Source organism: Oryzias latipes, chromosome 10 (genome assembly GCF_053564925.1).
Source record: "Oryzias latipes strain Hd-rR chromosome 10, Olatipes_Hd-rR_3.1".
Classification (NCBI taxonomy): Eukaryota; Metazoa; Chordata; class Actinopteri; order Beloniformes; family Adrianichthyidae; genus Oryzias; species Oryzias latipes.
In genome coordinates, this window is record NC_136246.1 from 24,411,655 (window position 1) to 24,437,887 (window position 26,233).

Consider the following 26,233-nt stretch of genomic DNA (forward strand, 5'->3'; position numbering starts at 1 on the left):
CAATCCAGTATGACTGATGTGCATGTCGGATAGGATTGCTCATTTTACAATTCTATTATCACCGAGGGTTGTGGACCCAAATGGAAGACGTGAGATACTACTTTACAGACAAGTGTAAGGCCTTGTAATCGCATGTCGGCAGCGCAAGGAGTCAGTGCAGTGAAAAGAGCATGTGTCCTTTTTTTGGCTGATAAAAAAACAAGACGTAAAGCAACATTTTGACGATTTGAAGCTTTGCTGTACAAAATAGGATGATACGAGATCTGGTCACTTGTGTTTAAGTGACTAAGATGAAGACGTTTGTCTCTTATCTATCTGTGAGGCCGGCAGAGTTGTTTGATGATTCATATTATTTGGTAGAAAAGACAAGAAGAGGTGTGTGTCGTCAGCATAGAGATGTTTAAAAAGACCATGTGAGCAAATGACGGAGATCAGAGATGTGGTACTGAGCCTTTTGGAACACCATCAGAGATGCAGTGACAGCTGGATTCCACCCGCTGCTAGGATATTATAAAAGCTTACCCAGATAAATAGAAATTGAGGCAATCCAGACACCTTAGACTGAAGTGGAGGGAAAACCAAAGTTGCATTTAGTACATTATATTTACTTGAATAACTTTTTCCAAAACGTATACTACAATGTCATTTTATTTCAATGTACCTTATTATTTTACTTGTTGAACTAGAATTCAATAAAACTATGAATGTATAGATAGCAGATCAATAATCTCGGACGTCACACAAAAAAGGGGCATATGACAAAGTAAAGGGATTTTTTTTTTCGAGACCACCCAGTTTTCATTAGAAAAGGAGCTTTCAAATTTGAGTTAAAAGAAGAAAAAATCAGCTGATAAAATCTAAAAAATAAAAATGACCTCCCTCTCTCAACAGAGTGCTGATTAAGCGATGCACTCCAAAAGTGTTTGACAGTGTTTTAAAGAGTTGTAAACTGGCAAGTCAGGTGCCCCAATAAAACTATATGGTCTCACTTTGAATGTCTAAAATGTTCTGCTGACAGATTTTGTGTTGCCTACTTTTAAGTGGAATAAGTGTGGCCTTCCAACAAGGTCACCTCTAATAGGCAAGAGGGGGTTGCCATAGAAATGCTGACTCAGACCAATATGGACCAATGACTGCTTACTGACGTTGTCTGGCTCCAACATGGCAACGCCCGTACGGCAAAAAAAGGGTGACAGAATTGACTTAATTTGGTTGGAGGCAGAATTAAGTCATTTTTTTTGGATGACATCACACATGTCACCAGTCGAGTGCTCGTGAATGAAATCAACCCCGTCATCTTTTCAAAATGTTTCGGAATAAATCATTAGGACCTTGTTCTATACATTAATGAATAGCTCATTGTTATGAAAAACATTACCTCCAAAAAAATTGTTCTTTTAAAAAACTTCATCTTAAATTTATTTTCAGTATCTACTAGTATCTAATAGAATTTGCATAATTAAAACGTTTTATTTTTTTATTTAAATAATGTCGACAAAATTGGACTAAACCAGTGTTGAATGGTTGTCCTGGGCGAGAGTAGATTCGTCCGCACGACAGCTTCCTTACGGCTTTTACTGCCTCGCTTCATTAACAATCCGGCCAGATTTTCTCCTCCTCCCAGGAGGAGAAAATCTACGGCAGTTGGAAGACATAGACTTTGCAGATGACATCGCACTTCTGTCTCACCGCTTTGACCACATGAACCTCAAGTTAACAGCTCTTGATGTGACGGCAGCAAACGTAGGGCCCAAGATAAACATGGTCAAGACCAAGAACCTGAGGTCAAATAATACCAGAGTCGACAACTTGATCCTGAACGGCGAGGTCATAGAGGAAGTGGAGCAGTTCACTTACCTGGGCAGTATCATCAGCAAAGATGGCGGCACAGACCGAGACATTAAAGCAAGAATCGGAAAAGCGGCCGCAGTATTCAAGATGCTTAGACCTATCTGGTCATCCCAGCACATCACCCAGGCAACAAAGCTCAGAATTTTCAATACAAACGTAAAATCTGTGCTGTTATACGCATGCGAAACATAGCGCACTACCAAATCCGCAATCCATAGACTCCAAACCTTCGTCAATAGATGTCTCAGGACCATCACTAGAATCAGATGGCAAGACAGAGTCACGAACGAATGCCTTTGGAAGTTAACCAAACAGGAGCCAGTGGAGAATCAAATCAAAAGGAGAAAGTGGGGATGGCTCGGACACACGCTCCGAAAACCACAAAACAGTATCACTCGCCAAGCGCTAAAGTGGAACCCACAAGGCAAAAGAAATCCAGGACGGCCCAAAACAACATGGCAGAGAACAACGGCGGCGGAAGCCAAATCTCTTGGATTATCATGGGGCCAGATAGAAACCACGGCCCAGGACAGGAGAGGCTGGAGAGACCTAGTAGACGCCCTATGCCCCGACAGGGGTGAAGAGGATTAATAAATATAAGTGTTGAATAATTTAGAAAATATTTTAATTAATATTTGTCTCTTTTTTTTTTTTGGCTTGGTGTTTTTTTTGCATTTTTTGCTGCATATTAAGAAAATCGTAGTTTTTTATTTGAGCGTCAGTAAAAATGCGTAATTGGGCGCAGTTCCACTTATTCTACGGTTTTGGCTAGACAGTGACGGATCCAGCGTGTATTTCCTCTGCCGTTATTTATTAGTTTTTTTTTATTTATTATTAAACACGTTTGAAGCTGCTAAGCTCTAATTTCCATTACATTTGTAGAGGGGAAACCTTCCTTTATTTCATTTATATTTTATTGTTCGATTAAAAAACAAAGCTTGAACAGCGCGTGAAACCTCAACTCTGTTTTTAGGTAAAAATTGTAAATGAAAATGAGTAAAGTTGGTATTTTTTAAAATATATGATTTTCTTAAGTTTATCTACCAAATGTAAAAACTTCTCAGTAACATTATGCAGCAACAGGCTACGCAGATTAGGATGGTTATTTATTTTTTAAGATTTCCCAAAGAACTAAAGACTGAGCTCTGGTCCCAGACCAAATCGGCAAAGTTAAGACAGAAACAAAGCTTCCTCTTTTCCTCCTGTTGTTCATATTTGTGTGTGCGTTTGAAGGCCGTGTTTCTTAGCCTGTCTGTGCAGCATCAATAAAGTAAGACTTCCCCTTGCAAAATAGATTTTTTTTTTTTTCAGTAAGTGAATACTTTTCTGTAATCGAGACATAGCATTGTGGTGATCTCATAGGACTCAGGGCACTTCTGTGATCTGATTAATACTGGCTGCACTGTAGGGTCTTTGTCTGACACCAGGCTGAGTCAGTCCCTCTCTGCCATCCCAGACCTGAATAAATCAGAGTGAAACACGGAAAAATGAGAGGAAGGTTGAAGGTGAGAGGTCGAAAGCAGATTGGCATCCACTCTTATTGATCAGTTTTGTGGCCTGTGACCTTATTTCAGATTAAAAATGATTCTAACAACAGCTGTCTGCATAGTCTCGTTCAACTGCTCATCTTATTTGAGGGTAACTTAAAGGACAAAATAATTCGAAATCTACTAAGGAAGAAAAAAAAACTCTTTATCACTCTCGTTCATTCAATTGTTTTGATTGATTTGATTTCTTAGTACATTTTTATCAGAAATTCAAGACAACACAACATACTGCAAAGAAAGGTTAACAAAGACTTAACTCTGTTGTCAAAAAAATTTCATAAGAGACACAATTTCTTCCACATAGCAGGACTGTGAACTATACTACAAATTGGCCTTCATCAGATCAGTCCTATGTCCCTCTAGGTTTAGAATGCTTTAAATTGCTCCTTTATGGTAAATTTAGTTTGTTAATTGTGAATTTGAATAAAGGTTTCACTGCGTCTGCATGTCTAAACACCTGAAAAATTGTGCTTTTGGTGTTTTTAACATGTTCTTGTGGTATTTTTCTCATTGTCATAAACGCACATTAAGAAAAGTAGGCTCGAAATAGCATTTCTGACTATTTCTTTATTCAAATCGTGAATCGGGGCAGACGAACAAATGCTGCTTGAAAAAGATCTTATTCGTGATGCAGAAAATACGCTGGGCCACGAGATCCATGTTCGTCCGAGTTGGCATCTGGCTCAAACTGTACGGCTGGATAGCTCCAATATTTTAGTTGCACTTGATAGGTTGGGGGTGTGAGGGGGTGTAAGCTAGCGGAGGAGCAAACAGCTCTGAGATATGAGTGACAGGACAGGATAACTCGGAGGCAAATTTTTGATGAACTCCTGCTCCTCCTGCTCTGGAGAAACCTTGTCCTAGAAAACATGTTTTGTTTTTTTGTCTATGAATGATATGATCATAATAAAAAAAAATACTCTAGGGGGAAGATCCAAAATCTGTGTTGTTTTCTAAAACATGCAAATCTACCTCTTGTCCTATTATTGCATACCTTTTTGTGTCTTTGCTGTTATGGGGAATTCACCAATGCAGATATGTATTTGGCAAATTGCAACTGAAACATTATAAATTATTTATGGAAAAATTCTTTACAGTTTCTAAACGTTTGTCGAAACTTGTGAGCTTGCATGAAACAGTTATTTATGATTTCAAAAGTAGATGTCAGATCTCAGGGAATTCACAAAGGAAAGCAGATTTATGTCATTTTGTACAAGGAAAAAAAGTTTATTGGTGAAGTTTAATTTTAATTAAACTTTAATTTAAATATAAAAAAAGCTCTCTAAAGCCTGATTTGTATTGTGTTTTTATTATGCAGTACTGTTTTTGCTGCTCCATTTGTTTCTCAATGATCGTTTTTTTCTTTTTTTAATGGTTAACTGTAACTTTATTGGAGTTCAAAGAATGCCACTGAACAAACACGGTGGACATGAGAAGGAATGCCTTTCTAACCTGACCTCCAACTGTGGCCCTTGACTCTTTGAGATAACCACTGTAGACATGACCAGTGCTTCCCACATTACTAAGCTACAGTGAAACCATGTCCTTCTGAAGTTTCAAAGCTTGAGTGTGTAACGGCCTTCAGAGGATAGTTAATACATAAACAGGCAAGTGCAAGGATCCATCATTTTTCCCACACCATCCTCACAGAAACCTCACAGTCACCTAAATTAAGGAAAAATAATGAGTTGGAGCAGAGTTTTTTCCCCTTTTTCCCCCCTCAAATCTGGAACTAAATCATTATAGTTTTAATTAAAAGAACAAGAATGCATATTTATGGCAGACATTTTTCAGACATAATGTCTGGAGTAAAGTGACACACCCAAAATGATGCAGACAAACATTTGCAAAAATGTGCTGGATTTAATCTGAGCCCTTTTTTTTTTTTTTTTTTTTTACTTCACAGAGATTTTTAACTAAGATAATTAAGGAAAGTAACTGAGCTGTGGAATGCATGCTCTTGACAAATGTAGGATTGGGAAATGGTGTGTTGTAGGACGCAATATGCTGAGGCGACAGTTTGTAACATGGTGGGCCACAAACGTTTAGCAAGCGTTGACAGCAAACATCTAGTAAGCATCTGGAGTCATAAGTAAACATGTTGGATGATAAAGTGCAGACCATTTTTTTGGGCTTTTTTTGTGTTTTTACACTTGTATGTATCATGTTGTGAGGGGTCTGAAGTTGCATTTTATTGTAACCTGAAGCGTCTTCCTGGGTGTCATAAAAAAACAGTAGGGAGATCAGGTTTTTCTCCTCTTTCCTTCATTTTTTAAATCTTTACAACTCCTCCAGACTAAATAAGCTTTTCCACATGTTTTCTTCTTGGGCTGCAAGAGCTTTGTAATTTGCATGTGGGAAACTGTATTTACTATGGTATGTCTGTCTGACATTACCAACCATTCATTGAATTTACATTGAAAAAATAAAATAAAATCTCACTGTGGATTGACCAGAGGTTGGTGAATACATTCTGGGTTCCATTATGCTTTCTTTTGCAGTTGCTACTCTGCCAGCACATATGTTTAGCTCTATCTAGCCTAAGATCTAGGCAGCACAATGAGAACATGGTCACCAGAGACACTGCAGTAAATGTGGCAGTGGGCCCGCTGACAGGAAGAGGAAACAGAAGGCTTAAGGCGATACGTGAATTCATAAACATCATTAGGAAGTCTATCTCTAAAGGGAGCATGAATGACAAAGGCAGTTACTTGAAAACCCTATCAACTGTAGGAGGAGGAGAAAAAATTAATTGCAAGAGAGAATTTAGGCACTCGGCATGATGTGGAGAAAATTGTTCAAGTTTGAGTTTGTTGGACAAAGCTTATATCTGTACCACAGGAAAATTTTATCACACTAAAATTGATCAAATTTTGGTGAAGATTCTGGTTTAAAGCAGATTTATGAATTGAATTATGACATTTTTAAAGGAATCTTAGAAATCTAACTTTTTTTTTAACTTTTGGTCTCCTTTAAGAAAATATGGTTTTCTGTTTGAGCTAAAAAATTGAAAGACTGAAAGTGACAACTGAAGCTTCAACTAATCATTAATCAGTATTTTAAGTTTCATTTGTTTTACTTTACTAGTTAATTTAACAAGACATAGCCTTCTAATTCTCTTAAGTCCACATTTGAATTTCAAATCATTGCTCAAGAAGGACACTTTCACATCTGGGCAGGGGTTCCTTTGCTGCTTTCTTTGGGCAGGTATGACAGATAATTAATTGTAATTAAGCTAACCATGGTTTAGATTACAATACTTTCAAGAGCTGAACCATGTACAGTAGAAATATTTAAAAATGAACAAACTACAAAGATGTTTTTATATGTTTTAAAAAAAAATGTAAAGTATGGTAATTACATATTCATATTCAGTAAAAACTGCTTTTTTGAAACTGCTTTTTTGTATACATTGGGAGCTTTGCATTTTCTGAGTGACTGATGATATTCTATTGTGAACACATAATTGAAGGACTGTTCACAAAGATCATTTTTTTAAGAGCTTCACAATTTGATTTGAGACAAAATGCAATTCAATGACATATTAGTTTATTTGTAAAATTTCCATTTTAATACCTAATTTTGGCGGGTTATAAAAAACCTTTTTACTCAAAGCTACACTGACCATGTTTTTTCCACCAATGACATTAAACGGTAATAAAAGACGGAAGAAGCTTCAGGTTTGCTTCCCAAACATGACCAAGTTCTGTTTACTTGTTGTTGGCTCTGGATTTTTTTGGCTTGGAAATGCCTAGACATGTTTAATGCAGGGAGAGGAGATGAAATCCGTCACCCTCTGGAAATGCCTGGAATCTAAGGAGTTTAGTAGGAGGATATTTCATCATTATAGGGGACTTTTACATGAGAGAAAACAGTGTTTGTACACTGTCTGGTTTAGTTCACATTTGCACATCTGCTACATTCTAAATCTCTAACTAATACATACAGGTGAGGTCAACTTAGGGGTTTTTGATCAGAAAGATAAACTTTTTCTCAGACATTTTTGTTGTATGTTTTTACTCAGCGGTTGTCTCACCGAAAAGTAGTATGGTGGTATTTGGAAAACTTTCTCACAGCATGAAGATAGTATTCACGCTGTGTCATCTCTGTACTGAAACCCCTCACTTGTAAGCCACTTAACAATATTATGCTTTGAGTCTTTTTGGGTGCACTGACATGCACTCACGCTGTTTCTAGATACATCATTTTCTTCAACAAGCTTTGGGCTTTCATCTCAAATGAGGTTGGGAAACAGTTATATGTTTGACATGTCGAAAGAAAACATTGAAGGGGGGACTTCCAGAAAAAAAAGGGTGGAAAAAAGCCAGCAGTATTCATAAGGTACTGGTCTCTTGTGGGGTCGCAGATGATACAGCCCTTTGAGGTTTTCACACCAACTTTTTCTTAAACTTTTGTTTTTTTTGCACTATTAAATTAGTCATACTCAAGTTCTAAGAATGCTATTTGTAACACATGATTGGCATTTAACCCACACCAATATTACAAGTATATCAAATCAGATATAAAGGGATTTTTTGTGTGTTTTACAGCTTAAAGTGCATTGTTGTCTTTCCTCAGCTCTGTAAGGGGCCACAGTGGAACTTAAGAGTCCATAGGTCACATTTAGTCACAGCATGAAGTAGTTTTTTTATCCCATAACGGGCCCTAGAGGGGTGTGGCTCTTGTATTTGTATGAGCAGACGGAGAATTGAAAGAAAATGATGAAAACAAACTTCTCACCATAGATAAGTTCTGGCATTTGTATGGCCAGCTTTTCTTTTTTTCTTTGCATCCATTGTTTTTCTTTAGAGATATGTAGCAGTGTGTTGTTCCACATCTGAGGATAATATATCATACCATATCAAGATAAATCCTTTGAGATTACAAGGTTATTGCGTTAAGTTCTTTCTATCTCTTTGATCTTTCCCTTCAATTATTGTGCGGCTATGCAAGAAGATATCCCAGCTGAGCATCAAATATACCTAACATGCCCTTCTACAGAAAGTCACTGTTGTGTTATGCCTTGCCTTCAGAGTTAAGGTTCTCCTGAAAAAACATTAGTGTTTGCAAAGCCTTCATGTCCACCCATGTTTTAGAGAACTGAAGGATTTATTCGTGGGAGTAGGATCTATGACCTCTATGTGGGGTTCTCATAAATCTTTAAGGTAAAAAATATAATTTGGGTATTGTTACAGTTTTGGCAAAGATTTGTTTTCAAAGTTTTTTCTCTTTTTTGTATTTCATGAGATAAAAATCTGAATTCCTGATTTTCTTTTCTTTAGAGATATGTGGTATTAAAATAGCTTTGTGGGTTATACTTTTTGAACTCTTTTAGTTGCCATCTTTGTTTTTGATACTAAAGAACAAGTGAAAAAAGTGAGATAGATCCTGATGCAACCTAGCAGAGTTCCCAATATGAAAACAAAAAAAAAAACTGCATTAGCTTGGAATTTCTAATTTCGAAGGAAACACTGGACCATCCTTTGTTTTTAAAATAAGAAACAGTTCCTTGCACTTTACTCTAAACAGTATTTTCACAGGTCCTTATTATGTCTTTAAAAGTTGACTGGAGTTTTTAATTTTCCCATAAGTCATTGCAGCTCTCCCTTAACCATTTTGACATATTCAAAAGAAGTGGAGATAAATCTTTCTGCAAAATAGTCATGAAATCCTCCCAGCTGTCTCAAACCCATTTTGAGCCATTTTCAATGTAGGCTTTGCTTGTAAAAAAAAAAACTGGGACAATTTAAGATAAATGTTTTGTTGGCTAAAGGCCTGCTTAAACTGTGCCGAAGAACATTTGAACCCAAAATGTGCTTGATTTGCTACTGCGATCACTTTGTGCAAAGGTGGACCAGAACATAGATCTTCTGGCTCTGGTGTGAATAGAATCTGGTTTGATTTCTAAGCGTCCCAAAGTCAGATTTTCCAAAGCTAGGATACCACTCACAAGACACCCCCTATTATGAATCATTTCTCAAAATGGCTTGGTGTAAACACAACCAAAACCAACTTTATGCTCTACGAGACAGATAATTTAAAACAAATTGACTACAACCGTCCATCCATCCATCATCAGAACCTGCTGCATCTCTTTCTGGAGCCAATCCAATTACTGTTGGGCGAAGGTGGGTCAGACCCTGAACAGGTCGCCAGTCCATTGCTAGGCCACACCCTCACATTCACAGGGCAAATTTAAAAATAACCCAATTAACCTATGAAGCATGTTTTTTGGACTGTAGAAGGAAGTCGCTGCTGGAGTACCCAGAGAAAACCTGCACATGCATGAGTACTTGCAAAAACCAAGGCCTTCATACTATGAGGTGAGAGCACTAACCTCTGCTCCACCGTGCCACACTTTGACTTGCACACAGATTTTTTTTCTTCTACACATTTTCTTTTCATTCTTTAGTTTATAATAAACCAAAGAAATGTTGAAGCCAGACACCGTTAAAAAGCAGTGATTGGTCTGAGTCCATATGACTCAACGTTTCTATTGCAACCACTCTTACCAATCAGGAGTGAGCTTGTTGTAAGTCCACTCCACGTCCAGTGAAAGCTAGATCAGGGAGAATATGTCAATCAAACTTTTCAAACGTTTGACATGGGGGGCCAAGAGGCACCACATACTTTAAATGAGGCATCTGATTGGCCAGTTTTTAGTTGAATTTGAGTTATACGTTTTTTTGGGAGTGTTTCAGCGAATTATTGCAGCTCAGTGACGGAATAACCTAAATTTGATTGGATGCGGCATGGTTCTATTTTTTATAAATCTTTACAAACTTGCTTTGACCATCTGTCCCTGCACTTCTGGTTTTCCAAAACAGTCCAAAAAACTTTAAAAAAAAAACAACCAAACAGGACAGGAATTTTCAAACCCAAATGTGTTAAACTTAATGAACTTTTGATGACGGCATGCTAAGTAAGACTCTAATCTTGACTTTGAATGTTGAAATTTTTTTGTGGCAGACAGCTGACAGTCAAAGCCTCTTTTGAGAAGAAGCACTGTTATGTCTGTCTTTTTGTGTTGCATTGCGTATGCCTGTGTATTGGACCGTGCATGCTCGGGCGCTCTTTGTGCTGCGTTGGCGTTATTGCTTGCGCGATTTAGGGTAACATGTTACCTCTTGCCGGGGGATGTGACTCTGGCTGAGGGCAACGAATCATATCCTTCAAAGTTTCAACTTGTCCACACATCCAGTTTGGAGCAGTTACTAGTATCACATACTTTTATTTCAAACCACTTTAGCTAAAATAAACTTTCTTGTTTTTTTTTTTTTCTTTACCTGCAGATTAGCTTTACTGAGAAATGTACCGATTTCTGTTAGAACCAAAGTTTTATGGCGAGTAGCAAGTAAAAGGTTGACAATACTAACACGGGGTAAGAATGTTAAGGTACAAAAGAGTGTGGGTTATCCATTCACCTACATGTGTGTTTACACTGCAAGTCTTTCCCAGGTGCTGTACAATCCTGAGGATTACAGTGGAGGGAGATCCAGCAGACACACTCAACCATCTCCCTGAAAACCCACTCCACCACAGAAGAAAAAAAATAGAGGAGGGGATACAAAGTGTGAGAGGGAGGTGGAGGGAGATAACAGATCAGAAGGAGGAAGGGAGAGGTAAAAGGAGTGTAAATTCAGCAGACCTGCACTACAAAGGCTTCCTGGCCCCAGAGCAGGCTCGAACCAAGGAGTGTTTCAGTATTTGTTTTTGTGCATGATAAAGGTAGTTTGTCTGCTTTCAAACCTTGCAGAATGGTGGGACTCTCGTCCACTGCTGCTGAGGGTAAGTTTTTCACAAAAGCTTTTTTGGTAACACAGCAGGAAGCTGCAGCAAATGCTGCTTTTAAAGGGAACAACAAAAAAAGATGTAGTTGTCAAAGGTGGAAAAGGTGTCTGTCACTGTGCAGAAGATGTCGCACTTTTCATGCTTTGATCATTGTTTTAGCTCTTTAAAATAAGAGCAAAAGCTGGAATGTAAGTTATTTAAAAGATTAAGATTACTTTTTATCTTTTTAAAGTTTTAAGTTGCAGGTTTTTGTGTGATTAGTAATAGTGAGTACGGGTGTGATGTTGTGAAATCCATTTGCAGCCGCATCTCTGAATGTATTTCTTTAAAGTTAATTCAGTAAAAGTCAACATAATGAACTTCTTTGGTTTGAGCTTGGAGCTTAGAGAAAAAAAAAAAAGGCTTCACTCGATCGAGATCCAGTTTGTCATATTTGTCGGATCAGCTTGTTGGACATGTTAGCACAGGTGCTCAATTCGCGAACGCTACTCACCCTTCTGACTTCGCCCCTACCTCCGCCCCCACGCTCCATCCCCTGCAGAGTTTTAGAGCCAAAAGTGCATAAGTGGAAGCTCCTCCTAAAGGCATGAGACTTGTGGGTTAAACAGACCCCTCTCTGATTCACAAACACACAAATGCACTATGCAGAGCCTTGCATTGTTAACAAGGTGAGGAATGTAACTGGTGTTTAACGGCAGATGCCAAGCATGCGTGAAGACCAGAATGCTTGAGCGTGTGCAGACCTTTAAACAGCTCTACAGATTCTGTATATAGTGCACTAATGCTGACCAACCTTTTGGTTAGGGCAAAACTGGTTAAACATTTTCCAATCTATTTGTTTATTTCAGAAGCTTGTTTGCAGTTGCCTGCAAGTTTTTGGAGCTTTTTTGATGTCTTTGGATGCACTCACAGTGGCATGTCAAATCTAAACCAGAGAATGTTTTTTGGTTTTATTTTTCTGCTTCATTTGGCAGATGGGAAAGCTTATCTGAACTTTGTGATGGGCTAAAAGAAAAAACAAAAACACCAATCCCTGGTCCATCTGAGGAAACGTTAATCTGGCTCTTCTGCCAATGAAATCTGGGAAGTTGGCTTTATAGAAACTAATTAGCTGATCAAAGAGCAGAAGTGACGCAACCGTATTAAGTTACGTAAACAGAAGTTCCGGGGTAAAAAGAGTAGAGACTTGTTTGACCAGTTGTTGTTCTGTTCCTTATTTTTTTTAGGTTTTTCCTCCTGGAGAGTAGTCATTTTGCCCAATACTACCCTTTAACCCCCAGTTGTTATGAGTTTCTGGTGTTTGTAGGTGTTTTGGTCCACGCAATGGGAAAGAAAACAAAATAAATAAAGGAATGCAAAGTTTATGTATTCCCCTCCCTCTCAAGTTTGCTTGACTAATGTGAAACCTCTGACAGACCAAAGAAGTTTTCTTAGATCCATATTAGGGACTTGGAAGATTATATTCTCTTATAAGCCTGGTCAGAATTCCAAGGGTGGTCTTATGCACCTACACCCCAAACACAACAAAGTATTACCTCTTTACTCAATTTGACATGAGGTTAACAATGTTTTGATCCTCTGGAGGATTAAGAGACGTCTTGAATCTTGTGCCAAATGAAGTAGCTCAGTAGTTTCAAGCGTGGCTTCTAATTTCACGCCAACTCCTTGAAGTCGCTGCTCTGATTTTTGTGTTGTGTATGATTTAGTGCTGACTGGTATAAACTTCAACCTCTGTGAAGTCAATGAGTCATGGTCTGGAGGAGGTAAGAGGTTTTGTCTTACATGGTTAGGGGAAAAACCAGTGCCTGAGCCAAAATCTAAACAGCTGGAGCAGCTGGCAAAGATGCAGCCTCCACCAGGCCAAGACATCCCACTTTTTGGAACTTCCTCCACATGAACTCCACTTCCTCATTTTCTCTGGGTGAATGGGGTTGTCCTGAGGAGAAATACCAGGTCCCTGCATGAATTAATCCCTCATAGCCACTCATAACTCTAAACACAATGCAAGGAAACCTCTGGATTTGAGAAAACTGAGTGTTTATACTCACAAACACACTCCTGCTGTTACTGTTATATGCTTGAATGCCTTCTTGGCATTGTTATAGGAAGACCCACCTTGTAAAAGTATTTCTGTCTTCAAGAAGTGGCATGGTTCTGATCTGCACCACAGAGGAACTGAGGTTGTGACTTTCCTATTATATGATAACACAGCTAATTATTTGTGCACCCTAAGTCTGTGATTGTGTGTTGGTACAACAGGCCTTGTTGCCATATGAGTGCTCGGTGAACAAAGCCTTTTTCTAGCTCAGCGGCTGTCCTGTTTCTGACCCCAACAAGATGCACGGTTCAGTGGGTCCACTTTAGCTAGACTGTGATAAATGGAGATACGGGAGAGCGAGTAAAGGAAAAGGTTGGAGACAGAAGGAAGCTGTGGCAGTAGATCTGTTAGTGGAGACTCTGACCTCCCAGAAGGATTTGAGGATTAAAGAGGGGGGATAAGTTAAGCATGCACAAAGGAAATTATTAGTTGTTGGAGATGAGACAGAAGGAAAATTTGCCCCATCAGTAGTAAGTTTGAAAATCTTTCTCAGGGTGTGTAGCAGCTGGAGGTTTGAGGCAGTTTATTTGAGTGTTGCTCTCCGAACAGGGAGTGGAGCTGTCCCACCTCTCAGGTCAACACATGGTGTGAACCACATATTCCAATAATTTGACTTCTTAAAATTAAAGAACTTAGAAAATCCTGTGAAATCCTGTCAGATTGTTTTTTCTGCAAATCCACGACTTACATTTCTCAAACGGGGAAAAAGGTCAAGACCCTATAAACGATTATTAGCTCCAACAGCCGACTCTGGAAGTTCTCCTTTACATGCTGTCTTGTTTTGCTCTCTGGGCCATTACTTGTTCCTACTTGTCCCTCTAAATGTTAACTGCAGGATCTCAGGTTTCTGCCAAGAAAACAGTCAATCTGCCTCCTTAGCATTCTACATCAAATTGGACTCAAGTTTTTTTCTCTTTCTGTTATTGGGCTAACAGCTGCTCTTTATTTGGGAAATGTTTTATTCTAACCAACCTGATATTTTTTTACTCTCTGAGTTAATTATCTGTTAGAAAATTTCCCACAAACCCCATTTTTTTTGGCTGTTTAGTCTGTCTTAACCTGGGTGGGAGACTGTGATGACACATTGGATTAATACTGACAGACCTCCAGCCACGCTGACATTAAATGAAAGCCGGACAAAAGGAGAGCAAAGCGCAGAGAGGTTGTTGGACATACACCTGGGGTTTGTTTAGACTTGTTGGCTTGACCTTTGCCCTGTCTGCTTATAAACAAAATCCGTGCCCCCTTGAACCTTTTTCACCTCCCCCTCTTCAGCCATGGATGCATTGGTGAGTGAGCTGAGTGTGCTGCTGAAGATGCTGGACCAGGAAAACCTCAGCTCCTCCATTCAGGAGAAGAAGACGTCAGTGTGGAATCTCCTTCAGCAAATCCAACCACCAGGTCAGGGTGAGGACCAAAGATCCAACTAAGTTTGCAGAACCATCAGAAATTCCCTTTCAAAATACCATTTGCCATCAGACATGCTTTATTTGATTTTAAACTTATTTGTTTCAACTAAAGAAAGTTGAATTTTAAGCAACTACACCATGCAAAAAATCCTTTATACCTAAAATCTCAATGCACAACTTGCACACAGGTGGATGATTACACCATTTATTTTAATGCAGAATCAGTTTGTATATACTTTGATGCAAGGCTTACGGTAATATTTGTTTTTTTCTTGCTCCAATCCACAAGTATCAGGAACAGACTACATCTACATGAACTCATCCGTCTACAGAAATGGCACAAGCTTTGTAGAGTCGCTCTTTGACACATTTGGTGCGTTAAGCATGAAGCACATCTAGGCATACATGCTCTGAACAACCGCTACACTGAAATGTAACGGTGCGTTTTGATGCCGCGACAGACTGTGCGATAGGAGACTTAAAGGACGTTGGAGAGGATCTGAGGGAAGACGCTGCCATGAATACGGACATTGTAAAACCGCAGGCAAGTGTGAAAAGTGCTGTAGGTGAATTACTGCTTTTCCAGCATGTTGGTCTTCTTGGATCTCAGTGCCACTTTTCATGCAGTTGACGATGCTATATTACTCAATTGAGTGAAAACCTGGGTGGGTCTCACTGGACTAGTGCAAAAGGGGTTACATACATACTTGGAAAACAGAAACTATTTTGTATAAATTCTTAATTTCACATCTGAGCCAACAAAAATTACTTGTGGAGTTCATCAAGGCTCTATTTTGGGGCTACTTCTATTTAACATCTTCATGCTCCAACTGGCCCAGATTACAAAGAACAACATTAGTGACCATAGCTGCACAGATGACACACAGATATATATATTACAATGACATCAGGAGACCTAGGCCCTTTACAGACTCCATTGAAAAAGACTGGATGTGCCACAACTTACTTCAGCTAAACATGGAGGAATGCATTCAGCTTCAATGCTTCATATATCTGGAAATCCACTCCCTGTTTGGAGAGCGACTTCCAGAAAGTCTTAGCTGCATTTGATTAATCTTTTATGAAAGTTCACTTCCACACTGTCACTTTAAGCTTACTGTGAATTCAACTTTTTTTTTAACTTTCTTTAACTTTTTATTTTATTGATCACCCTTTTTTTAAATCTCTTTAGAATTTCTCTTTTCATGTTTTAATTAAAGCTGTTGAATTTTCTTTTACATGAACTGTTCTATCCAAATGAAGTTTCCTTGCTTTAAAAAATGAAGGTGAAATGACAACATATGTTTGCATGACGTGTATTTTTTATTCATATTCATATCTAGCTTCTCTTAACGTTACTCTCCAAAGTAACATAACACCTCCCTGCAATGGCTTTTAAAGACAGGGTGATGAAAACCACACAGATTATATTCCATGTGGGGGTTTTCCATGTTCACATACTCATCACTCTTCACAAGCATGTCTGGAATATAAATCTGATGACTGTAATTAAATGCATTATTTTTTCCTGTATTTTCTCATGTGCTGTTACTCAGCTGTAGAGAAACTGTACAACATTTTTGTTTCTGTTTACCCTTTGCAGGTCTCTGCAGACTCCCCTGCCTCACATTCAGCCATCTTTCCTCCCCCTCTGCCAACAACGCCACCTCCAGAGGAGTACTACGAGGAAGCAGTACCCCTCAGCCCTGGCAAGATGCCCGAGTACATAATCACACGAGGTTAGCCTTTTCCCACGTCAGCTGAGCTTCATGACCTTAGTGGCAGTTCTCTGTCATGGCCTCCATTGCTCCAAACATAAATAATCACTATGTTTTAATGGCAATTAGGAGCATGAAGTGAATCCACGATTGCATTCCTTGCTTTTACAGGGAGGCCCAGCCCTCCAAATTCTATAGAAGAAGCCTATGAAGATGCTGACAACCACTACCCAATTACATGCATCAACTCACAGCGCAAAAACTCATGTGAGCTGAAAACACAATGAAAACTCAAGCTTTCTCGCCAGCTTTCTTCCAAAAGTCAATCTCTGTGATCTGTTTCTTCTCGTTCAGACAACGACTCTGATGCTCTGAGCAGCTCCTACGAATCTTACGAGGATGACGAAGAAGAGCGGAGTCCTGACATCCGGCTCACTCATCAGTGGCCCTCAGTTGAGAGCTCCATGCCTCCCGCTCGAGACTGCCGCATTTGTGCCTTTCTGCTCCGCAAAAAACGCTTCGGCCAGTGGGGCAAGCAGCTCACAGTGATACGAGAGAACAGATTACAAGTTAGAGGCTTTAATGACAGCACTTTGTTTGCCCCTTTTAGCCCTCAATAAACTGTGGATCTGTTTGTAACAGTGCTACAAGAGTTCCAAGGACACATCCCCCAATGTGGATCTCCTGCTGTCTCAGTGTACTGTAGTTTACGTGCCCAAAGACAGCAAGAGAAAGCACCACGAGCTTCGGTTCACCTTACCCAACGGAGATGGCATTGTGCTGGCGGTGCAGAGCAAGGAGCAGGCTCAAACATGGCTCACAGTAATTTCAGATTTTAAACACACTTTTCTGTTATTCTGTTGTCCTCAACAACAGATTGGAAAGACATTTAAATGTTTTCACAGGTTGTTAGAGAAGTGACTGGTCAGAGTACTGGGTCTGAGGAGTCGGCATCTCCTGTCATCCCAAGGAAAAATGAGCTTGACAAGGTATGTGAGGAGGAGAGGATGATCGGCCTCCCTGTTGATCCTATTCCTAAGATGTAATTTTTAAGAAAGGTCTGCGTGAAGTAGCAATTGTTCTGTCACCGACAAATTGCTTTCACCCACCTCTATGCATCACAAAGGTCTGGCAAGGGAAAGGGGAAATATGCAGTGTAATTTTGTGCTGAAGCAGCAATGACAGGGATCTCTGTGAGTTAGTGTCATAGAAGCGCATCCTGTAAAGCTTACCATTTAGTCAGAAAACAAAAATGTACGGCAAAGAAGCACAGATAGGATGCAAGTAGAGAAGAAAAACTTGTAGGGTTCTGTTTTCGTGATTCTGCAGTTATAAGAAAGAGTCATTTCAAGCACTTGCTCTCGTTTAACTTTGCAAAGAAAAGAACAGCATTGAGGTTTTGTAGAGAAAGTGTAAACCTGTTTCATTTGCAGAGGTTATCTGCTGAAAGAAGCACGTCTGACTCTGACAGTGTGGTTGTGTCAGCTGGAGACAAGGAGAATGGTGAGCTTCTGCCACACTCTGATTTTTTACAGAAGCCTATGAAGATGCTGACAACCACTATCCAACTACATGCATCAACTCACATTGCAGTTTCCATCTCTAGTCACTTCTTCTCACGTGTTATAGTGGAAATTATTTGATCAGTTGACATTTGGTTTGACTGTCCAATCTCCAGTGCTAAATACTAAAAACTTGAGGCTAAAATCATTTTTCTGTTCTTCTAGGGAAGGTGAAACGTAGTGCTTTCGCTGCAGGTCGCAAGATCTCACAGATCATCAGCTTCTCTAAGAAAAAATATTCTCGAGCAAACAACAAAGACCCTGGACAAGGTATAACAACTTTCCTGGGTGTTTCCTTGTCTGCAGGATGTAGAAACGTCATTCTTTTTCATCCCACCTCTCTGCAGGTTACCTGTCGGTGCTGATTAACCAGGTGTGGAGGGAAAGGTGGTGCTGCGTTTGCAAAGGCTCTTTGCATTTTTACCATGACAAAGGGGACCCTCACACCTCCCTTCCTTCACTGTCCCTTCACGGGTGTGAGGTCATTCCAGGTCTTGGACCCAAACACCCCTTCGCCTTCCGTATTCTAAAAAACAGCACAGAAGTGGCTGCTCTAGAGGTAACTGCTCCATTTAAAGCTGCACTAGTATTACAATTGTTAGATTCAGAGGATTGCTCTACTAAAGTGACATATTCTTTATTAGAGCAATCCTCAATGGCGTAAACTTAAAAATGGTATACCAGTACTTATAGAGTGCTTTTCTACCTTGCTTGAAGTTACGTGACACCGCCCCCTCAGCAACACACCTTTAAGCATTTCCTATGAAAAGTCTATGTAAATGTGCATGCACACGTTTGTGTTCATGCATTTTATGCAAATTTCTATGACCGTTTTTGGACTCTACATATAAGACACACGTTCAAGGAACTCAAATTGAAAGTTAAACCAGCCTGAAAATTCAGCCAGTCAGGGATTTGGCTTTGATAGTCACATATGGATGATATCTCTTTCAATTCATGGAAGTGCCAATCGAATGAAAATTGATCATTGAGGAGTAGTTACGGGAAGTATGTGACACCAAGTCTTTTATATCTTAATAGAGCTGTGAAAAAAAAAGCCTGGAGCATGATTAAAGAGATTTGCACTGGCTTTTCCAACTGTGGGTGGTGGATATGCAGTATTATCTGGTAGCAACAGTTCAGCGTAAACACTTAAACACGCATCCAAAATTGCGTGTTTAGTACGTTTTTGAACCCACATCACATGCCCGGTGTGAATGTAGCATTACAGTCACACACACATTGAGACACTGATGGTACCAACATAACCACTAAATACTTGTGAGGTTTTGTGTTTTCCCAATAGACACTGCTACATAGGCAAGTAAGTCAGTAACCAAACCTGTTCCCTTCCGATCAGAGGCTGGCCGTTCTGCCTCTCTACCAAAGTTGTCCTGTAGGTTCACAGTTGCCGCTCATTGGTTGGCCTCAATACTCACATCAATTTTGCAAATTTAGGAACGCAGTTGGAAATTTGGCATAAACCTCTCTTTACTTTTTTTAAGAAAATTAAATTCAGATTGAAATTAAGAAGTTTTATTGTCTTCAACTATTTTTTTTATATGATTAAATATAGAAACTTCATAAACAAACTTTCCTAGCAGTGGTCATTTTCTTTTATCTTGGATAGGAATACCAAACAAATCTGTTTTATGAAAAAACCACTGACCTGTGAAAAAAAAAAAACTACCTCTGTTTGGGCAGGCGAGCAGTTCTGAGGAGCTTGGACGATGGCTCGGCGTCCTCTTGGCAGAGATGGGCTCCTCCACAGACCCGGAGTCTTTGCATTACGACTATGTTGACGTGGAAACGATCGCAAACATTCGAGATGCTGCACGATGCTCTTTCCTGTAAGTGAGCTGGGATGCTTGGGTGAGGTCCGATCAAAGCAGGGATGTTGTGATCTGAACTTTTTCTGCTCTCTGGGATCTCAGGTGGGCCACCTCCTCCAGCAGTTCCTCTAAAGACTTCAGAACGTATGATGAAGTCCCTAATGAGGACGTGCAGGTATGACATATTCTCAGACACTCTATTTTTTTTGTACTTAAAGGAGCTTTACTAATGAAAAAATAGTTGACTTTGTAAGGAAAGTGGTCTTTTAACAAGTTAAACATCCACCTTTGACCCCAAATGGACAAAAATATAGACACTTAGCAGTCTCATTTAAGTGTATAGCTAAATACATATGAACTTAACTTCTAAAATGTTTCCCTTCATCCTCCCCATGCCTCTCCTCCTTAATCCTCTCCGACTAGTTGAGGGAAACCCGTAAGCAGCAGAGTGGGAATCAAGCGAAGCGGCGCTCAAACTTTTCAAGCAGCGACTCCGACAGAACTAAGCCATTGACCTCCATCAAGCGAATAAACTCTCGTAAGTATGTTGAGCTAAGCAAAGAGTGAGAGCCTCACATGAACATATCCTGTTTGAACTGCCATTAAAAGTGTAAAGGTGGGGAGATTTTGACTGCTAGTGTCAGCTGTGACCTCCATCATCTCCTTTTCCTTACGGCTTTCCCCTTTAGGGGGCACCACAGCGAATCAGCTTCCTACATCTAACACAGAAAAGGCGGGGCTTATGATCCTGGCCATAGTTGGAACAATCCCATTAAAGATGTTGTACAGCTGATGGTCTGATTGTCACTTGTCAGTCAAAAACGCACCTTCATTTGTTCACAGGTTTTAAATGTTTATTTTTTTTCTTAATTTTAAAAGTCTACTCCTTCACATATGCTGTTATCAAAAATATACCTATTTTGGCTTCAAAAAATAAAATAAAAAGGTTGGCGCGGCCGTGGTGCAGTGGTAGGGTGGTCAACCCATGACCAATGATCGTAAGATTGCAGGTTCAATACCTGCCTTGCACACACAAGTCGAAGTGTCCCCACCTTGCCTCTGGTGGGAGGTTGGCGCCAGTGTTTGGCAGTGGAGCCGCCACCAGTGTGTGAATGGGTGAATGGGACTGTGACTGTAAAGTACTGAGCCCGTGTCCTGACATTAAGATATAAAAATATATCTTGTTCCCACAGGTTATTATCTTGTTCCCACAGATTATTATGTCGTTCGCACGAAATACTATTCCGTTCCCACAAGATACTATTCCGTTCCCACAAGATACTATTCCGTTCCCACAAGATACTATTCCGTTCCCTCAAAATACTATTCCGTTCCCTCGAAATGATTAACTCGTGCGAACGCAATAATTATGTCGTTCGAACGCAATAATTAATCCGTTCGAACGCAGTAATTATTCACGTCATAAGTCATTCACGCGGATATGCTCTTTGTACGCCGGCAAAAGCCGCTTTCAGCGGTAACTTCCGTGTCTCTGTGACCCATATTCGTTCAAAAAAGGAACATGAAAAACAAAAATGATCACTTTATTACCGTCTCAATGAATATAAGAAAAATATCAATAGATTTATGATAACTAGGCTGCTTTGTCATACGATAGCTCCTGCTAGGCTAGTACTACTACTAGCGCCGCCGCAGAGCTCTTTGATGTATGCCGGCATTTGGGCAACTGGCTGGTCTGTTGTCAGACAGCTGATATTGTAGTTTAGGGTCGAATAGGAATAATAATATTCAGGACTTGTCTTTTATTAACTTTAGCAGTCAGTATCTTTACATTCGAAGGCTATTAGGCTACATGCTAACTGACTAGCCGATCATTGATCCTGTTATTAATTTACGTCATAGATTTACAGCAGATACCTTCACATTTCTGTCTGTGTGTGTCTCATTACATTGCATTGAAGACACGGAGGATGTTTAGAGAACAGATTTATTTATTTCAAAAAGCACAAAGCATTCATCGTATTCACGTTCATTCACATGATGATGATCTCTGGTACGCCCTCAGTCATCTTGCTGCAAAAGCCGCTTCCTGCCGCTACTTCCGTGTCTCTGTGAGCATTTAATAGGGGTAAAAATAAAAGCAAGAATGGTCGATCTGTTATTTTCTCGATGAAAATCTGAAAAATATCATATTAAGCTGGATGCTTCGCCAAAAGCACTTACCTTTAGCTTGTAGCATAACAACAATGGCAGTACGTCACGTTTCCCAGAATGCTTTGCGGCCAACCATTGGTCTTGTTGTTAGACCTTGGTCACAGGGACACGGTGATTGGCCAATGATTGGCAGGAAAGCATTCTGGGAAACGTGACGTACTGCCATTGTTGTTATGCTACAAGCTAAAGGTAAGTGCTTTAGGCGAAGCAGCCAGCTTAATATGATATTTTTCAGATTGTCATCGAGAAAATAACAGATCGACCATTCTTGCTTTTATTTTTACCCCTATTGAATGCTCACAGAGACACGGAAGTAGCGGCAGGAAGCGGCTTTTGCAGCAAGATGACTGAGGGCGTACCAGATGATGTGAACGTGAATAAGATGGATGCTTCTGTGCTTTTTAAAATAAATAAATCCGTTCTCTAAACATCCTCCGTGTCTTCAATGCAATGTAATGAGACACACACAGACAGAAATGTGAAGGTATCTGCTGTAAATCTATGACGTAAATTAATAACAGGAAATGATCGGCTAGTCAGTTAGCATGTAGCCTAATAGCCTTCGAATGTAAAGATACTGACTGCTAAAGTTAATAAAAGACAAGTCCTGAATATTATTATTCCTATTCGACCCTAAACTACAATATCAGCTGTCTGACAACAGACCAGCCAGTTGCCCAAATGCCGGCATAGATGATCAAACAGAGAGCTCTGCGGCGGAGCTAGCCTAGCAGGAGCTATCGTTTGACAAAGCAGCCTAGTTATCATAAATCTTTTGATATTTTTCTTATATTCATTGAGACGGTAATAAAGTGATCAATTTTGTTTTTCATGTTCCTTTTTTGAACGAATATGGGTCACAGAGACACGGAAGTTACAGCTGAAAGCGGCTTTTGCCGGCGTACAAAGAGCATATCCGCGTGAATGACTTATGACGTGAATAATTATTGCCTTCGAACGGATTAATTATTGCGTTCGAACGACATAATTATTGCGTTCGCATGAGTTAATCATTTCGAGGGAACGGAATAGTATCTTGTGGGAACGGAATAGTATTTCGTGCGAACGACATAATAACCTGTGGGAACAAGATATATTTTTATATCTTAATGTCAGGACACGGGCTCCGTAGTAAAGTGCTTCGGGCCTTTGAAAGAAGGTAGAAAAGCGCTATATAAGTATACGCCATTTACCAAAATACCTGAATTTAGCATCAACTTGAAAGCAAAAACTTAACTGAATGTTTTTTTTTTTCATAGCTGGGTATAAATTCAGGCTTAAAGGGGTTAAATGTAGCTAAGCAAACACAAAATATTATAGACTTGTTTTAGTGTTAAAAGCCCCAAGTGGTAACTTGTTAAACTGCAGCCACTAGATTTTTTTTGGCTTTGGTCTGGAAGTTAGAGAGGTGTCTCTTGTTGATGCTCACTTTTTAGTAATTCCCTTCATCTTTGTGACATTTATAAAGTTTGTGACTGTCTATTACGAACTGGCACATAGTCTGGCATGTTTCTTGCTTTTTGATCCACGTCATTGTTAATAGTTTATCAGAAGAAACTCTAACAAAGTACTCTAACACCTCAAAATCTCAAGATGGACAGTTTTAACTTGTTTTGTATGATTAAAGCAAGTTTATTTATTTATCTTTTATTGTCAATTTGAATCCCTTTTCCTGTAAAGGGGGAAGGCATCCATTGTCAAAAGCAGATGTAGGCTAAAATTGATCCCTGTGAGACCTCGTTAGTTTTGACAAATTTGTATTTCACATCATCTGTAAGCTTTACATCCATCCACACTTTTAGTTCCCAGTTTTTCAGAGAGAACCACCTCAGATGTGCTTAGATAATAATGCCCCTGGTTTTCTGTCCCACAGCAGTAATGCTTTCACTGCCTTCAAGCTGCTGACGGTCCAGTTCATTGACAGTTATCTCATCAGATACCATCTGCTTCAATCCTTCTTCCTCCTCTAATTTTCCATTCCTGATCTCCTGGCTTTTGCTTCGCTTCTTCACTTTCACTGGTGGTGTCATTTACTTTACGGGATGAGGAGATTGGTCGGTTCTTGAAAGTGATATGACGGCCTTTTATAACGATGTTTTGGTAGTTGTGGCTTCTCCCCTCTCCTCACTTCAAAGAGTCCCTCACTTTCCATGGCTGAGAGCTTCAGGGTGGAATCTGACATTTATTTGATGTTCTCATGAGATCTCCTATCCCAACTCTGACCTTTGCCATTCTTTTTTTGGTTATGAGGATTTTATGCATTACGTTTTTCTTCCAATTTTTATTTTTTTTGCCTGTATTATTAAGGTCAAATGATTACACCTCCGTTCACCGCGTCAATGTTTCTCATGAGGAGCTTTATTTAGACAAGGAAATAAATCATTGTGTGAGGCATCTTCTTCCCACAACCTCTGCACATCTGAACCTTCACCTTTGCTCCTGTCTAGATGCCAACCAGTATGGAAAATATGGGAAAACGCGAGCTGAGGAAGATGCCAAACGTTACCTGAGAGACAAAGAGGAACTGGAAAGTGAGAAAAACGGGATACGGAACGCACTGGTGATACTCCGGCAGGAGAAGAGGGAACTAAAGGAAGAGCTAAAGACAGCCTCTGGTAAAAACATCAAAGGCTGAACATAAAACAGATGCTGCAATCACTGCCACTGTTGAAATTTAAACATGCTGATTTTGGGAATTTGTAAAGTGAAACACATCTTTATTATATATTTTACAATTAAAACAAGAAAAACTCTGAAGTTTGCTTTCCCAAATAGAAAATCAAGAATAATATAACTAATGTTTTGTCACTTTTTTCTTGAAAATGTTATTCTTGAAAACCTTTTGAAAAATATTTCTTGTGTAAAAATTCTATTTCTTCCTTTCATTTGATCCTGAGCTCCTTTTTTTAAGGCCATGTGAGGGGACGTTTCCCCCACAGGCACAAATGAAAACCACCAATATTAAAACCAACAACTTGGTTATGAAATTAAATTAAAATCTAATGAGCTCATTTCCTGTTTGTGGGACAAAACTGTGGGGAAAGGAGCATGAGTTTACTACCAGAACTTTTAGGATTTGTATTTTTTACTACAAAATTGTTGATGTATTGTAGGGTTTTGTACTTCCACTCACATAACACTCTCATTTGCAAATGTATGTATGTGGGGAGCAGATAGCAGAAAGCTTTTCCTTGAGACACGGGTGTCCGAGCTGGAGGAGGCCTGTCGAGCCAAAGAGGCGGAGAGGGTGGACCTGGAACTGCGACTAACTCAGGTCAAAGAAAATCTGAAGAAGAGCCAGGCAGGTGGAGCTCTGGGGGCACCGGTGGAAGCAAAACGCCCTGTTAGGGTAAATCTGCTGCTTTGTGTGTGTGTGGAGGGGATTAAAAATTTGTTTTTGGTGTTTTTGACATGTTCTTGTGGCATTTTTCTGATGCTGGGGGACTTATATGAAAGAAAATTAAGCTCAAAACTGCATCTCTTTAAGAAAAGATTTATCAGAAATCTTCTCCCGTTGTTGTGCAGCCATCCAGCAAAAAGATCCAGAACATCTACAGTGATTCTTTGCCTGTGAACTGCGCCTCAGAATTGCGAAGAAGACCTCCTTCTGTTTACGCATCCTCTTCTGGAAGCGTCATGCAAAAAGCAAAGGTGATTAGTTTTTATGTGAACGAACTTCGTAAACTGTCACGCAATCTTTTGCTTATAGTTTGCACATACTGTTGACTCATAATTTGCCATCATGGACATTTCTGAACCCACAGTAGCAAAATTAAAAGAAAAAGAATAAACAACCACTATATAACAAGATAAAATACTTATAAGAAAAGTAAATATAATTTTAAAAAAAGAGTTTCTTTAAATAAGCCAAAAAAAATCCACCAATGGGATAAGAGGCATAGTCTTACCAATAATTCATATTTTAAGAAAAAGAATCAGGTAACTAAGACCTGTCTTCTCAAACTAAGACTATTTTGCTGTTGAAAAACTTTTTTATAAGATAATTTTATTGCAAGACAGAAAAAAATACATTATTTTAAACAGTTTTTTTTCTTTTTTAGGTTTTTGCAGTATAGTGCCTGCTAGATATCTAAATGAGAATAAGTAGAAAATAAAACTATCAGAGGAAAATAATAATTTGGAAAGAAAAAAAAGCTGTTTTTTTCCCCCAGGTCCTTCTGAAAAATAAGCCTCCTAAAACCAATTTCCAACATAGCCCTATTGTAAGGACAGTGATGGTGCATGTCAAA

The 26,233-nt window shown here is 39.4% G+C and overlaps 1 protein-coding gene and 2 long non-coding RNA genes across 15 annotated transcripts in view; 2 read left to right on the forward strand and 1 right to left on the reverse strand.

Moving 5' to 3' along the window:
* afap1l1a (actin filament associated protein 1-like 1a) overlaps positions 1 to 26,233 on the forward strand; it is a 34,559-nt gene that overhangs the window by 6,637 nt on the left and 1,689 nt on the right. For 2 of the 13 annotated variants that reach the window (XR_013658387.1, XM_078953641.1), the window contains exons 1-18: positions 14,330 to 14,470; positions 14,563 to 14,694; positions 14,986 to 15,069; positions 15,158 to 15,240; positions 16,300 to 16,435; positions 16,586 to 16,681; positions 16,769 to 16,983; positions 17,057 to 17,236; positions 17,320 to 17,403; positions 17,848 to 17,917; positions 18,142 to 18,246; positions 18,324 to 18,535; positions 19,681 to 19,826; positions 19,911 to 19,983; positions 20,232 to 20,346; positions 24,431 to 24,598; positions 25,157 to 25,332; positions 25,509 to 25,634. Coding sequence is in view for 12 of the 13 variants with exons in the window: in XM_078953641.1 (XP_078809767.1) it covers positions 14,413 to 14,470; positions 14,563 to 14,694; positions 14,986 to 15,069; positions 15,158 to 15,240; positions 16,300 to 16,435; positions 16,586 to 16,681; positions 16,769 to 16,983; positions 17,057 to 17,236; positions 17,320 to 17,403; positions 17,848 to 17,917; positions 18,142 to 18,246; positions 18,324 to 18,535; positions 19,681 to 19,826; positions 19,911 to 19,983; positions 20,232 to 20,346; positions 24,431 to 24,598; positions 25,157 to 25,332; positions 25,509 to 25,634 (2,259 nt within the window). In the remaining variant the exon portion in view is untranslated. Of the gene's footprint in view, positions 1 to 10,870; positions 11,187 to 14,329; positions 14,471 to 14,562; positions 14,695 to 14,985; positions 15,070 to 15,157; positions 15,241 to 16,299; positions 16,436 to 16,585; positions 16,682 to 16,768; positions 16,984 to 17,056; positions 17,237 to 17,319; positions 17,404 to 17,847; positions 17,918 to 18,141; positions 18,247 to 18,323; positions 18,536 to 19,680; positions 19,827 to 19,910; positions 19,984 to 20,231; positions 20,347 to 24,430; positions 24,599 to 25,156; positions 25,333 to 25,508; positions 25,635 to 26,233 lie in introns of those variants that run through there. The other 11 variants (XM_011480384.4, XM_020706709.2, XM_078953642.1 and 8 more) reach the window with 11 other exon arrangements.
* Positions 21,741 to 22,067, reverse strand: LOC144994757 (uncharacterized). The gene is made up of 2 exons (XR_013658389.1): positions 21,993 to 22,067; positions 21,741 to 21,878 (listed from the first exon to the last, which is right to left on the reverse strand). It is a non-coding gene; the product is annotated as an uncharacterized LOC144994757 (long non-coding RNA).
* On the forward strand, positions 22,053 to 22,411 carry LOC144994756 (uncharacterized). The gene is made up of 2 exons (XR_013658388.1): positions 22,053 to 22,172; positions 22,287 to 22,411. It is a non-coding gene; the product is annotated as an uncharacterized LOC144994756 (long non-coding RNA).